General features: G+C 40.5%; 2 protein-coding genes across 2 annotated transcripts; one reads left to right on the top strand and one right to left on the bottom strand.

The window, feature by feature from the left end:
- Window positions 1-511: 511 nt before the first annotated feature.
- Window positions 512-5,760, bottom strand: LOC114445695 (vasodilator-stimulated phosphoprotein-like). The gene is made up of 12 exons (XM_028420812.1): window positions 5,545-5,760; window positions 4,347-4,518; window positions 3,955-4,135; window positions 3,452-3,494; window positions 3,057-3,381; window positions 2,852-2,964; window positions 2,680-2,765; window positions 2,540-2,576; window positions 2,388-2,468; window positions 1,811-1,877; window positions 1,028-1,085; window positions 512-917 (listed from the first exon to the last, which is right to left on the bottom strand). Exons 1-12 carry the CDS (start codon window positions 5,547-5,549, stop codon window positions 868-870), a joined length of 1,218 nt encoding a protein of 405 aa, XP_028276613.1. The 5' UTR covers window positions 5,550-5,760; the 3' UTR covers window positions 512-867.
- A 5,130-nt stretch (window positions 5,761-10,890) lies between these two features.
- Window positions 10,891-13,574, top strand: LOC114446591 (transcription factor Ovo-like 2). Its single transcript, XM_028422246.1, has 4 exons — window positions 10,891-10,990; window positions 11,081-11,304; window positions 12,829-13,018; window positions 13,246-13,574. Exons 1-4 carry the CDS (start codon window positions 10,891-10,893, stop codon window positions 13,572-13,574), a joined length of 843 nt encoding a protein of 280 aa, XP_028278047.1.
- The last annotated feature ends 876 nt before the right edge of the window (window positions 13,575-14,450 follow it).

Here is a 14,450-nt window from a genome sequence, read left to right as displayed (position 1 = left end):
TGCTGTGGATATGTCTCAGACCTTTACATTTTAAGTTTTAAGTTTCCCTCTATTTTTCTTGCTGTTCAACAACAGCTGCATCTGCTGTCACTGGTGTGTCAAGCTCCTGAAGTTTGTGGAAACCTCCACCTTCACTGGACACACTTCTCAGAGGGAGTCCAGGCAGGAGACTGACCATCTGTTGACATAGTGCAGCTTAATGTTGTCAGCCTGCAGTCAACACTGTGGAGTCCTTCTGCATCCTGGCAAACATCGTTCAATTAAATTCAATTTTATTAATATAGCACCTTTTACTGTTAAGATTGTATTCAGGTGCTTTACAGAAACCCAGAGCAAGTCAACCCAAGCAATCAGACAGTGGCAAGGATATTTATAAATCTCAAGACAGCGAATTTATTTTTTAAAAGCTTTTATTTGCAGAATCTTCTCACAATGTAAGCAAACTCACACCAACACATTTTACTAAACTGAATGTTTTAAAACGTCATTTCTGCACAGTAACAGCCTGCTGTTTTTTTTAGTTGCTGCATTGTGCATGCCTTTACCTGAGCTGTAGTTGTAAGCAAATGAAAGTAAATCTGCAAAAGCATATGACAATCTGTTGTATGTATGGTGATGCCATGATTGTCTAAATCAAAAACAAATTAAATGTAAGAACTTTTTCGTAAAGCAATTTGATTACTCAAAAATTGAATAGAGGACCATAAATATTGTGCATCACTTAAATATCACTTTAACTGAATTGAGTGCAGCAATGTTTATGGCTTCACAGACACATTAAAAAATAATTCATTTTCTGAAGTTAAACTTCGTAAAAACCGCCTGAGCATTGTATGATAATTTATTCATTAATCATTAGATTCATTTTCAGGAGTCTTCATCCTGTTGCTGTGCACTCTGTAGCTGCTGGAGAAGTGCTGGAAGTGGAAAAAATAAAATTTTATTAATTATTTTATCAATATCAACACTTATATATGTACCATCTAGCTTCATAAGGTAACCCATTGATCCTGAATTTAGACCTTACCTGTGATGATCTCCTCCTTTACTTTGTGGAGTTCTTGTTTCACCTCTTCAATGATTTCCTTCAAACACATAGATACAGGCAGGATTATAAGGCCTTAAATCTGAGAGCGAGGGAAGGATTACTGAACAGGCTTCACTAGACCCAGGGCCCAGGACCCCAAGGGCTCAGAGGGCCCTGAAGCCCAAGCCTGTGCACTACTATGTTATCAAAACTCATATCTTTTCTATTTTCACCATCCTGGGCCCCTCAATCAAATATCATGTGACGTGTTATTTCATATATCCCATATATATCTATCTATATATATATAGATAGATATATATGGCTATTCAAGCTTTACTCAATCAAGTAACCTGTGATATGCTGAGTCATATGTCTCAGCTTAATAGAACGATATACCATGGGTAACGTAATTCACCCCTGATTGTCTGGTTGGGGGACCTTTTTCCTGTCTGGGCCCAGGGGTCCATTGACTCTTGTATATACCATAATCAGTTCCTAATCACATCAGTGGTATTGTAAATAGAAAGTTCTGCCTTCACAGTGGCAGTTTGCTTAAATTGTTGATGAAATGACTGTCATGCTGGTGGATTGGGAAACACATGCAGATCCTTACATAACATTGTTTTACATCTTTGCACACTAAACCTGCCAGAACATTTCACAGAACATTTCACAGAACATTTCACAGAACACAAAACTACACTTTGTTTTAAAAATAAAGGCATACAGGACTTAACTGAATAGCTAGTTGCATGTTTAAATAGAGATGAATTATCCAACCTGTTTAAAACGTTCCATATCAGTATCACTTCCAGCACCATCTGAGATCTTCTTCCCCACCTTCATCCTACAGTACAGAGGTCCATGGTTAAAAATCATGACTCATACCGAGGATGCCTTTTCTAAAAGTAGCAGACTATGTTTTGACAGAAACAGTTAGGGGGGGGGGGCACAAAGAGTAACTGTAATGCAATGGATTACCACTGCTGAGGCCAATGCTGTTTTAGTAAGAACAACCACTTCCTCACCTCTTTCCAAAAATACTTTAGAGAAGTCTCTGCAGCTCGGATCATTAAAATGCTGAAACATCCACAACTACACTGGCATGCCCATGCTCATTAATGCTTATACCACCAACAAAAAAGCTGTTATGGTTTTGTGTTGCTGTGCAGCAGTAGACTAAAGTTCAGCTCGCAAACAAGTTCCAGTCTGCAGCAATTATTTACAGAGAAACAACTGCAGCACCCTTCTGACATGAACAACAGTGATGCAAGGTAGCTGACAGCATGCAGAGCACATTAAGAATATAAAAGAAAAAAGAAACTAGGTAGCAGATGGGCCAGAGGGCAAACGATACCTGGCTGCTGGAGAACAGGGTGAGGTGATGGAGTTGGAAGTGGGGCTGGAGTCCCTTTGGCTACCTGTTAAGGACTTGGGCCTGTGTTGCAGAAAAAACATGAAATTGAAAGGCTGTGTTAAATTGTGCAGTGATGGCTGGGGGACTCTTACCTTGGCATGGTGGCAGATTTTTCCTTAGGCTGAAATTCTGGCAAAATATAAAAATATCTATTATTATAGTACCATCACAGCCAGGTTTATTATGCTGTGGTGTAAAGAAAGCAGACATGATAATGTGCCATTGTCCTGACCTCCTGGACCTGAGGATTTTGATGACATGGAGTCCTCATTTTTTGGTTCTTCGTTTTTTACAGCAGGTTTATCAGCAGCTTTTCTCCTATATTAAATAATATAGAATTAACCTGTATCATCAGAATCTTTAAGACATTCTGTATATATATATATATATATATATAAACTTGCCTCCTTGCAAGTATGGAGGCCATCTCTCCCATCAGGCCACCTCCTCCACCACCTCCACCTCCACCGGAAGAGGATGCTGCTTTGGGTGCTGGAGCTGCTGATACTCCCTCATCCTTGAGCCCCAAAAATACTTATCGCTTAACATCATTTGGTTTCACACAGTGTTTGTAGACGCATTAGGAAATACGTTCAGTATGCACTTTACCTTTGCTACTTTCTTAAGTTTGGCTCCTGCCAGAGCGGCCGCAAGATTGTTTCCACCTCCACCTCCACCTCCGCTTCCTCCAGCTGGGGGTGGTGGGGGCGGTGCAGGTGGGACTGCGCTTCCAGAGGGAGGCGGTGGAGGAGCAGGTGGGCCTGACCCAGATGAAGGTGGAGGTGGACCTGGAGGTGGTGGGGGTGCTGGTGGTGCAGGTGGAGCTGGTGGAGCAGGTTGAACTGATGGTGAAGGTGGGGCTGGAGGAGCAGATGCAGCTCTCTCTCTCTCTATACGCTCCCTCTCCTGCTCCTCCCTCCTCTGATGCTCTTGTCTAGACAGAGAAGTTTTAAAAGCTGTTAACGTTTTCTTTAGTGGAGTCAAATTACAAAAAAGAACTGTACCTTCTCTGTTGTTCCAGCTGCTGTGCAGAGGGACCATTCTGGGCTGGACATGAAGACAAACAATATTTATTATGCCTCAGATTTTATTGTGCTGCAGTGTTAATGTTAGCAGGCCGGATAGCCACAGTCTTGCACTCAGAAATACCATTCTGGGCCACTAGGTGGGCTAGAGAGCCACTGTACTCTTATATTTTGAGTACTAATGGTAAGGCTTTTTTCATTTGTTGCCTTGTTTTAGATTTTATTTTTATTTCCCCAGTGTTTCTTTATTCCACAATACAAGGTGATATTATTGATGACAATGTTTACAAGGTCCCTGTTTCATCCTGTGTTTGTTGTTTGTTGTAGTTTGTGTACTACCTTTGGAGAGCACTTTGTGTTACAAATGTTATTATGTTATTTATTTATTGTGTTATTATTTTTTCATATTTGTTGCTATTATAATGTTCACATAATGTGACACAAAACGTTGTAAACACACAAACTCTTCACACGATACATACCTGTGTTTGTTGGTGCATTGAGAACTTCTAACGCATGCAGCATCGAGCTGGCAAATGAGGCAGCATCCTCTTTGCTGCCAAAGTTCAGCCCCCACACCTGTTTGGGGTCCCGCCACTGATGGAAGTTTGGTGTGGCTTGATTATACTTCATCCCTTTGACAAGGGGACAGTTGATCACCACCTGACAGGAGGAAGCATTTGTGATTGAATGTATAGCGTACCATGCATGTATTACACTGTGGAAGTTCACTAAGTTGTCATACTTTAAATCTGTGAAAGCTTGTGGAATACAAAGCAATAAACTCTTTTTTTTTTTTTACAAAAGCAACACAGAAAATTGTGTGTCCATTTAAAACAGTTCAAAGGTACCTGTGTATAAGCTTATCTTGTACCTGTTGGTCAGCCTGCAGTTTGCGGCCCACCACTCTGAAGGTGTTGGCTGCAGGGTTGTGGTAGATATGGACGCGGCTGAAGGAATTACTGTCGGATCCTGCAGGCACCCAGCGTTTACCGGTGTCATCGTACAGCATGACTGTTGCCCTTACTTGGCAGATACTGGACTCACTGTTGTGTGGAGTGACAGTGAAAAAACATCATCTGTGACAGGTAATCTCCATGTTTTTGGGCAGCAGTGGCTCAGCAGGGTTGTCCAATAACCGGAAGGTTGGTGGTTCAACTCCACACTGTTGTGTGTCCTTTACCCGCATAGCCTCCAGTGTACTCACTGGTGTATGGTGCTCTTTGCTGGACTGCCTTAAGCAATTTCCCCATTGTGGGACTAATAGAGGTTTCTTAATCTTAATCTTAATCTATTTATTGTTAAAGGGCAAATGCGGTGCATACAGGGCTTTTGTTTTTCAGTGCATGCATGGAGGCTGACAAAAGATGAAACTGAAAACAAAAATCAAACCAGTACATTCAAACCAAACCAAATGTGTAAAATCCTTCCTGAAGACTGCTAGTCTTATTATTTTAGTGACAACGATCCTAAGATCGTTTTCATTGAACAAGGCCATCATTGTATACCTACAGTCCTTAAAGTGAGGCGTAAGGGACGATTTCAAGGTAGCAAAGGCCAAGGGCTTGTATCACAACATGTCAGTAGAAGGACTAAATATAAAGCCTAAATATTGTGTTGCATTTGTGTGCATCATTATGTGTGCAAACACTGTGTTTGACACTACTTGTTAGCACACACACAGTCTGTAGACGGTGGGAAATCTTTACTTCCTGTAACAGGTTTTTTTTTTAATGCTTAGACCACTTCCTGTGTTCAGCACAATGCTACCTAATATGGATTACATTATTGTACGAGTCTGTGATATATACTTAATATTTGCAAGCCTAAAAATCTTTGTAGGACTAAATCATATTTATCACGAAATGAAGAATGTAAAAGCAAAAGCAGAACACCTGCTGTGCTCTGCATACAGGAAATCTGATGCAGTCAGAACTGAAGAGTTTATGTGGTGGAGTATAGGCAGCAGGGCCATTCTATGGATTTAAAGTGTGTGTGTGTTCATTCATTGTTTGAAAGATCAAAACTAATCTTAAATGGACTAACATTATAACTGTTAGGAAATGACTCACCCCATTATTCAGCTGTCATCAAATCCAAGCGTTCAGTTGCTTCCGAACTGTTTCTCATCAACACGAGTTGTTTTCTGTTCCCTCTCACAACTATATTTGTTGTCTAATGAATCGAATCTGCTGTTATTCCTGTGTGTGCTTCTCTCTTGCCGCCTCTCTGCCTGTTTAACACCAACCACTTGCACTTCTGGCTTTGTAGTCTCATTTCCTAGACAGTTTTTTTTCTCTTCCTGTTCTTGTCTCCTTCACTTGTTCTCTTAGGTTCTCATTTTCACACCTCCCCCATTTTCTGTAGCTCTGATTTCTGATTTTTTTTTCTGGGATCAGGATCTTAGAGTGGGGTCAGGAGTAGTTTCAGTCATTACACTTACTGCTTAGCAGTCGCACAATAATTTCAATAGGATACATCCATCCATCCATCTATTATCTAGTAACCCTGCTTCGTCCTGCAGTGCAGGGTCACAGGGGGCTGGAGCCTATCCCAGCTAACTATGGGTGAGAGGCGGGGTACACCCTGGACAGGTCAACAGTCCATCGCAGGGCTCAATATGGTACAGATGGTTGTTAATGTTGTATGCAGCGTGTGTATCATGGGCGATGAAGTACCTAAAGGGAAATGGAAGCCACATCAAAATGCTCTGAGTCATACTAAATAGAGGGAAGTAAGAAACTACTAAAATAGTTCAATGGTGTGCTTGGTGATTTATATTCAACAGTTGGTTTTTCGAATACATAATTTACAGTTATGAAGCATTCAGTATTCAAAAGGAAATCGCACAAAAAAGATGCCTGTATTCATACTATCAAAGGTTCTGGACAAAATGTCCATGTAACTGATAAGGGTTAGTAGGTTATCTCAGTAGTCACAGCACTGCTAACTATCATTTCACTTCCCTGTGCTGCTGCTGAAGCACTAAAAGAAGAACTGCTAACTTCAATATTTGTACTGTAAAAAGTATAGAAGAACATGAGATACTGCTAAGTATCTTGCATGATGCAGAATTTACCAACTTGTCTTTATTTTTAATAACCTAAACCTAAAATATTGTTTTAATATGATGCATAACACAAAATGTCCCTTTGCACTAAACACTCATTTGGCATGAAGTGAGGGGTGTATGAAAGAGTGTTTGTGTAAAAATAAAGGGAACAACTTAAAAAGCACAATGTAACTCCAAGTCAGTCACTCTTCTGTGAAATCAGCCTGTCCAGTTAGGATCAACACTGATTGTGAATCAGTTTCAGCTGCTGTTGTGCAAATGGAACAGACAACAGGTGGAAATGAGAGGCAGTGATCAAGACAGCCCTATAAAGGAGAGGTTCTGCAGGTGCTGACCACAGACCATGGGATAATAATTTACATTGATCATTTTTATGTAATTTTGTTCAATGTATTCCCCTCTGTGATGAATGAATATTTTCAACTGAAATATATCATTCTTTGGTAAATGGCATTTCTTCGTTTTTAGTGTTCCCTAAACACACAAAAAATACTGCTCAAAATAACATAAAAATGATCAATGTAAATCAAAATTATTATCTCATGGACGTCTGGATTTCAACTCCTGGACAGTCTGTGGTGCAACAAGACATGATGTCCCACATGTGCAGGGTTGGATTCAGGTCTGGGGAACGGGCAAGTCAGTCCATAGGATCAATGTCTTCATCATTCAGGAACTGCTGACACACTTCAGCCACATGAGGCCTAGCATTGTCATGAATCAGAAGGAACCCAGGGCCCACGGCACCAACATATGGTCTCACAATGGGTCTGAGGATCTCATCCTGGTACCTAATGGCAGTCAGGGTACCTCTGGATAGCACATGGAGGGCTGTGCGGCCCTCCACAGGTGCAAGCATTTTCTACGCTTTTCGCTTTTGCAGCTGTACTATGTAGAGGAGCAGAGACATATTAGGTCTCGAGGGTCAGCATTTGGAACATATGGAACAACTTCGGACTTGACTGACTTCACTTTTGAATCGTCTGTATTTTGGTCTAAATACAGCCTCTCACACAACAGCATGTTACGCAGTACATTTTTAGTACCTATGTGAACTCTGTTCTTCTGTTCCTTTAACAGACATGTTGTTCATTTCCTCTTACGATCACTCTGCTGTTCCTCATTCTATTCTACTACAACACTATCTATCACAACATGTAGGTATCAGCTCACAGAGGAATATGTTTGTATCTCTGTTTGTACAGGAGAAAAACAAATTGGGGGTGGCTAACACACTGGGGGTAAACAATAACCTCTAAGATATGTAGGAACCACAAGAAAACTTGCACTCTGACAATAAAATGCACATCACAATAGTAGGGTAATATATGAAAATATAAAAAATCACATATAAAATTTCTATTATTTTAAACCCTGTACACTATATCAAGTTTCCTTTATTTGTTGAAACCAACCCTGGAATATGACACCATGATGCCACTTTATTTTGCTTCCTCTTTGAAAATGAAGTCAAAAGTCTTGCGATGTTAAAATGATCTGTGGCCACAAGCTACTTGTCGAACCACTAGCCCAGTGGATTTAGCAGGGTTCGTTTCTCTCTCCAAAATAAGCAGCATCTCAGGCCTGTCCTAATGCTACATAAAAACATGTATACACCAAATTAAAGGCCGCAAGCCAATGGACTGAGTGTAGATTCACAACAGTCACACAATCAACTACTGTATGCCCTAGTAACCTGGCCTCTCTCTCTTGCTATGAACCAGCCATCCATTCATGCATTTGTGCATCTGTCCTAATGGATGGCTACAATAGGAAAAGGCCTTATTAATATCACATAAATGATTATGTTCTAGAGTACAAACACCCAGCGGTACAGATTCATTGTATCCCTTGTTATTTTTGATATATTTGAATTATATCTATTCTGTATTATTTCCTGTTGAAAGTGTTAAGCTTTTATCAGCTCAAGAATTTATTACTGCACTGCACTTTATGCTGTGCAAAACACTATGGCTCGATTTTTAATGAACACTCCATGACGTCAGCACATCACCCCAGTTTTAAAATCCCTCTACTAGCTCCCAGTTTCTTTCAGAGCAGATTTTTTCTTGCTCCACCATTTCAGATGATTAATTGGCAATTTGTTAATTTGAGCAAGAAAAAATTAACATTAAACACATGCACTCTTGTACCGTAATATTCTCAGTAAGAACAGATTTTAACGTTTTTTTATTTTCATGGTATTTAGTATGGTTGCATAACCTGCATTGATACCAATGTGATAAAGTGCTTCTTTTATTTGTTATGAAAAAATAACCCAACAGAAAGTTTACTGTTGCTTTTTAAAAAAGAAAAAAATCCTCAACCCTCTTTGCTTTTATGTGTAATAATTCTGTAATCGTTCCATCACATAAAAACATTGAAGAGACCCTTTTGATCATTTTGACCACACTCACTAAGCTAACTAAACTGTGCTGTTATACAATACACACAATTTAAGATCCACCTGGATCCCGCAGCTCTGATGTTATTTACATGTTAAGTGTAAAAATTCTTAGCACACAAATGCACACATTTTTATGTATAAAGGAAAAAGGGCGTGACTCACCATAACACACATTAATTTTTAAACATGGCCCTCTGGGTCTTCATATTCATGTTCAGACAGGACATTTACCAGAAGCAAAAACAGAAGAAAGAATAAACTTTTCAGTCTGCTCTTATCACTCCCACTGATGCCTTGGGAATGGTTATTTGTTATGTTATTATTTAAGAGTAATATACATTTTTTTAAACACTAGATTTTGATGTGCCCTTTCCCACTTCAAAACCTCAATCTGGTGTAGCCTATACAGGCACTGGAATCCTGGGTTTACTGAACAACTCTACCTGAACAGGACCTTATTTAGCCATTTGCATGCACAGAACACAACCTTAACTGTAAAAGCCTGGTCAAAACCGGGTTACTGATGTGCATGTAAACACACTCAATAAGGAATTTAACAGTTCATTTTTTGGCTGTTTTTGTCAACACTTGTCATCTGCAGGGAAATGTTCACTTATTTGTGTGTGTGTGTGTCCACTACAAAGTAATGTGGAGCTGCCTTGTTACCATTTCATTTCCATGCTGCAGGACACAGGCAGGTGCTTTGCATACAGTTAGAGCGCAGCTCCGGAGGACATTAACACACACAGTACAGCCAACAGTCTTCTACAGGCACTTTAGGAAACGCTAACAATACAATTTCAACCCATATCACTGTCACAGATTTATCAACAAAATCTCTCTGAGCCTGAAGAACATTTCACATGTTATCTTTCAAAAACAAACAAAGATTTAAAAAAGCATGTGGCAATTCATACTTTTAGCAAAAGTGTGATTATTTTCCTGGATTTCTTGTGACCAAAATCTATAGTAGTGAAAGTTAGTAGACTCCGTTGAATTATGGGACACCAAGTAACAGCAAAATGTAGCCGTAACGTCAGGCTTAAGTGTGTACTACTATGCTGTTGATACTCATGATGTTCTTGGAGTCACCTCTCAAGCTATTTGCATGATGGGATTTAGTCTCAGGCAGAATTTGTATTTGCCAAATACAGTCCAGTAAAACAAGATGCATGGGTTTTTTCCTCATAAACACTGACTGTGCAGAAAACTGCATTATTTGTACATTTATCCGAAATGATCTAAATCTGCAAGGGCTGCTGTTTTCTACTGTGCTCTGGTGTGCTGTTGTATGTGCAAGTATGTAAACAGCACAGTCAATAAAAGGCAAGTGTTTGACATCTTTGGAGAGTGTATGAATGGTCTTTGTATGTATTCTATGCTCTATAATCCCACCAAACAATGAACCAGAAAGGACCAAGAAAAAAGAGAGAAAGACCTGATTTACCTAGCAGTTAAGGCTGTGGCTCCACTCTGCTTGCTCCTGTTACTCAGACCAAGCCCTTTGTCTGGGACCAGGGCTTGGTCCGGGGCCAAAATTTGCATGCCAAGGGCCACTTGAATATGAAGCTCCCTGGATTCTCACTACCTGACATGCAAAACCAGTGTAGGACCAGTTAAAATGGCGTACGCACACAGGTGTACTCCTGTCAAAACAGCAAACCTCCTACCTCCCTCCCTGTACCTCGCCCAAGCTTTAAACCTTCACCACTCTTCCCACAGTGTTATGGAAATGAGCACTGTGATTTAGCTGGGACACGACTCTTGAAAATTGTTCAGGTGCGATGCGATGAATTTGTGAGGCTGTAGGTAAGGTGCTCTTGATCAGATCAACAGATACACTCTAAAAGTTGGCAGATCAGAGGTATGACATTTTAGGGACAGGGACAGACCTGGGAAAAAAACAGAAAGAGGAAGAGGAGGAAGAGAAATCAAAGGATGCCGAGGTCATTCCTTGTGAAAAAGAAGCAAGGGACATGTGGAGCATGGCAATGGAAAGAACCAGAACAACATGTGTGGAAAGAAGATAATACGCTGGGTATGGTATAATTCCACCTAACTGCTAGTTCTGTAAAGCAGGTGATGTTGCAGCCACTTATCCTGTGTTGTTTCCTTTGATTCTTTGTAGTGAATGAAAATACTAAGGAGTTGGTAACCTGCTGCCTGGACACGCAGCAAGCTGCTGATCCCCAGTCAGTAGCTGCCTCAGGAGCAGCAGCAGGAATCATAGTGCCAGTACCCTTGGCAGGGTCAGGAGGACCTGTGGCTGACACCAGGCCAGACTGGTCCACTATGATACTGCAGGGCTCCTTCTACCATCCTAGTACACTGGCACTGGTCAGCAGAGCAAAGGTAATGGCAAATTTTTTGTCTTCACGATTAAGCTTACTGAAAACACACAGCAAGGCTTACAGTGTCACTGGTTTGAACACAATGAATTAAATTGAGGCAACTGGACTAAAGCATTGTTTTTTTGAAGACGTTTCGCCACTCCCCCAAGTGGCTTCTTCAGTTCTGCAGAACTGAACCCCAGTCACTACTTTTCTTCAGAACTGAAGAAGCCACTTGGGGGAGTGGCGAAACGTCTTCAAAAAAACAATCCTTTAGTCCAGTTGCCTCAATTTAAACTCCTGGAAATGACTATGACCTGGATGAATGAGAGCATCCACAGATATAAACACAATGACAGAAAGGCAACAAAAATAAAACAAACTGTGAGACTGAGGGCATGGCCTGGCAATCCATGGCACCAGCTCACTTATCGCCGTCAATTGTGATTCTTTGTGTAGGACTATTTGCCTGAGGCAGGTCGTCTTTGTCTCAGCCTTGTCTGGAGAAGCGATTCTTACCTGCTTTCCATATCAGTGTCACTTACTGACTGCCAGACTGTGTATGGTTATAGATTAGAGGTCAGGACAAATTTTGGACTTGTCACAAGTAATCAGGTCCTGTTTCTGAATTATTACAGTGCAGTCTGCCCACAATAGATCTTGCAGATTCCACATGGTGGACCTCACATAAGGTTTATTGTTCTTGTCCAAGTCTCAGCCATCTCTCAAGACTTGCTTAAGATGTGATAGCCTAGCAATGACACCAGGTCAATCTGTTCAACTGTGATCACCCTGTACCACTTATAATGCTGGTTAGTCTCTTGCCTGACCCTGTTCCGGAGTTGGTTTTCCATCTGCCCACTAGCCATACATTTTTCTCTCAGAAAATCACATCTCTCAATTTGCTAGTGAGCATCTGACTCAGTAGTCAACAATATAAAGGTCTCACTGCCCAGTGCCTTCCTGTTCACTTCCTCTCTTGTTCCAACTTGAGTTTTCACCGACCAACAGCCAAGGCCCCCTCTGTGATCATTCTCTGTCTGCCAAAAGTCTCAGGGTCCCTTATGCCACTGGGCCAACCTGCCATCTTCTTCAGCTTTTTATTTTTGTTTTGAAGCTACTGACGTGTTGTACATTTTTCAGGCTTAAGTGTGTCAGAGGGACTGTAGAGATCCCGTTAAGAGCTGTTTAATCTGAGCAGACAAAATGCCAATAGACTGAATGGCTACTTTTTGGCAGTTTTGTTCAGGTTTACTGTTTCTTGTCTGAAGGTTTAGTAGGTTTGTGGTAACATGGTTTTGGGCTGCTTTCTAAAACAGAGATTGGTCAAACATTGTTTAATCATGAATCCCATGAATGTTGGTTAGATATTATTATTTAAGACAATGTATACATTTATTATACAATATTAAAACTTTTTGAAACATATTTCAATAACTTTGTATAATGCAACTTCCTTAAAGTTGAAGATAGAGTGAAGGATAATATTATATTCATTAATGTTATTCCATTTTTAATAAAGTTTCTTGATTTCTTTCCCTACAAGCCCCGCCCTCGCACTACCCCCATCTCGGGTGACTTTGTGTGCTCGGTGTGCCACAAAATCTTCCCCCTGCAGCGCATGTTGACCCGCCACCTCAAGTGCCATAGCCTGGTGAAGAGACATCCCTGTCGATTCTGTGGCAAAGGATTCAATGACACCTTTGACCTCAAGAGACACATGCGAACACACACAGGTGAGAAATGTCTACTACTGCCACTCACAGAATTCATTAGAAAATGTTTTCACAAAAGCATAAAGATGAAAACATATCTTGTCAGACTTTGTCCATGTTTCAGTGATTATTTGCTCATGCTGACAGTGTATAACATTGTTGCATGATTGGTCAGTACATCCATTAAGGCCAGCATAAATGCAAAAAACACCAAGATAACAAGGTCCAACACCTCCTCCTTGCTGCAGGTATCCGTCCCTATAAATGTGAACTCTGTGAGAAAGCCTTCACACAGCGTTGCTCTCTGGAGTCTCACATGAGGAAGATTCACGGTGTTCACCAACAGTATGCCTACCGCCAGAGACGCTCCAAAATCTTTGTATGTGAGGACTGTGGCTACACCTCAAGTCGCCCTGATGAGTACTTCCTTCATGTGAGACAGTGCCACCCTGGCAGTCCTGCACTCCGCAGGTACTACCGCCGCCAGGCCCATGAGAATAGCAGCTTTGCATCAGCAGACCGCAAACTTAACCCCTATTTTCTGTACTCAACCCCTGCTTACTACATGCAGGCCTGAGTCTAATTGTTAGCCAGATTCACTTTTACATAATGTTTTAATAGATCATTGCAATGTGTAACTTTTAGATGCTGTATATGTACTTTTGACAGTACCTCTTGTCTCCTCCTCATGTATTTATTCTTTCTTTCATTATTCCTTGTTTACAGGTTTTTTCAGAATACGTTATAATAAATGAAAAAAACTATGCAGTGAAGCATCCAATGGAACGACCTGGATTTTTTTTTTAACAGTGTATACACTAAACATGTACTTGCTTTCCCGCTGCTGGACACCAAAACCTGACGTTCAGTTGATATGCATAAGACTACAGTGCCATCTATTGACAACCTATAATAAAAGAATGTGTAAGAATGTAAATAATGTATATCTTTTATGTTGTAAGTGGTATCTTTTTGCAACAACAAACATCCTACATCTGTAGTTATTGATGAACAGCTCATGGTGATACATAGAGTATGTGTTCCAAAAGAACGTAACTTAATTCTGGGCTACATATTTCCTCCCAGAAGAAATGTCCAAAACTCCTTTACATAAAATTGCTCACCTTTTTTGTTTAAATGAGTGTCTTCATAATGGTTTTCTGAATCTTTCTTGCAGATTAAGATATAAAGCAATGGTGACTATTGTTCAAAATGCACAGTTAATACTTTTTTCCTTCTTCTGTCCTTCTTAAGCATGTGCCTGGCTTTCTCATTGTATTATATTGCATTATTTGTCTGCAACTCATCTTGAGCCTTATACCTCTAAAATAAATGTAGTTTTTCCACATCAACAAATAACTGAAGATCCAGCAGGCTGCCGACGTGACTGCATAAACACCCTGGCTCCTATTTTAGTGAGCATGCAGTTCCACTCGCATGTCAAAGTCGGCTA

This window comes from Parambassis ranga, chromosome 14 (assembly GCF_900634625.1).
Source record: "Parambassis ranga chromosome 14, fParRan2.1, whole genome shotgun sequence".
Taxonomy (NCBI): domain Eukaryota; kingdom Metazoa; phylum Chordata; class Actinopteri; family Ambassidae; genus Parambassis; species Parambassis ranga.
The sequence above is the reverse complement of the archived record's forward strand: the minus strand, read 5'-3'. Positions and strand labels throughout refer to the sequence as shown.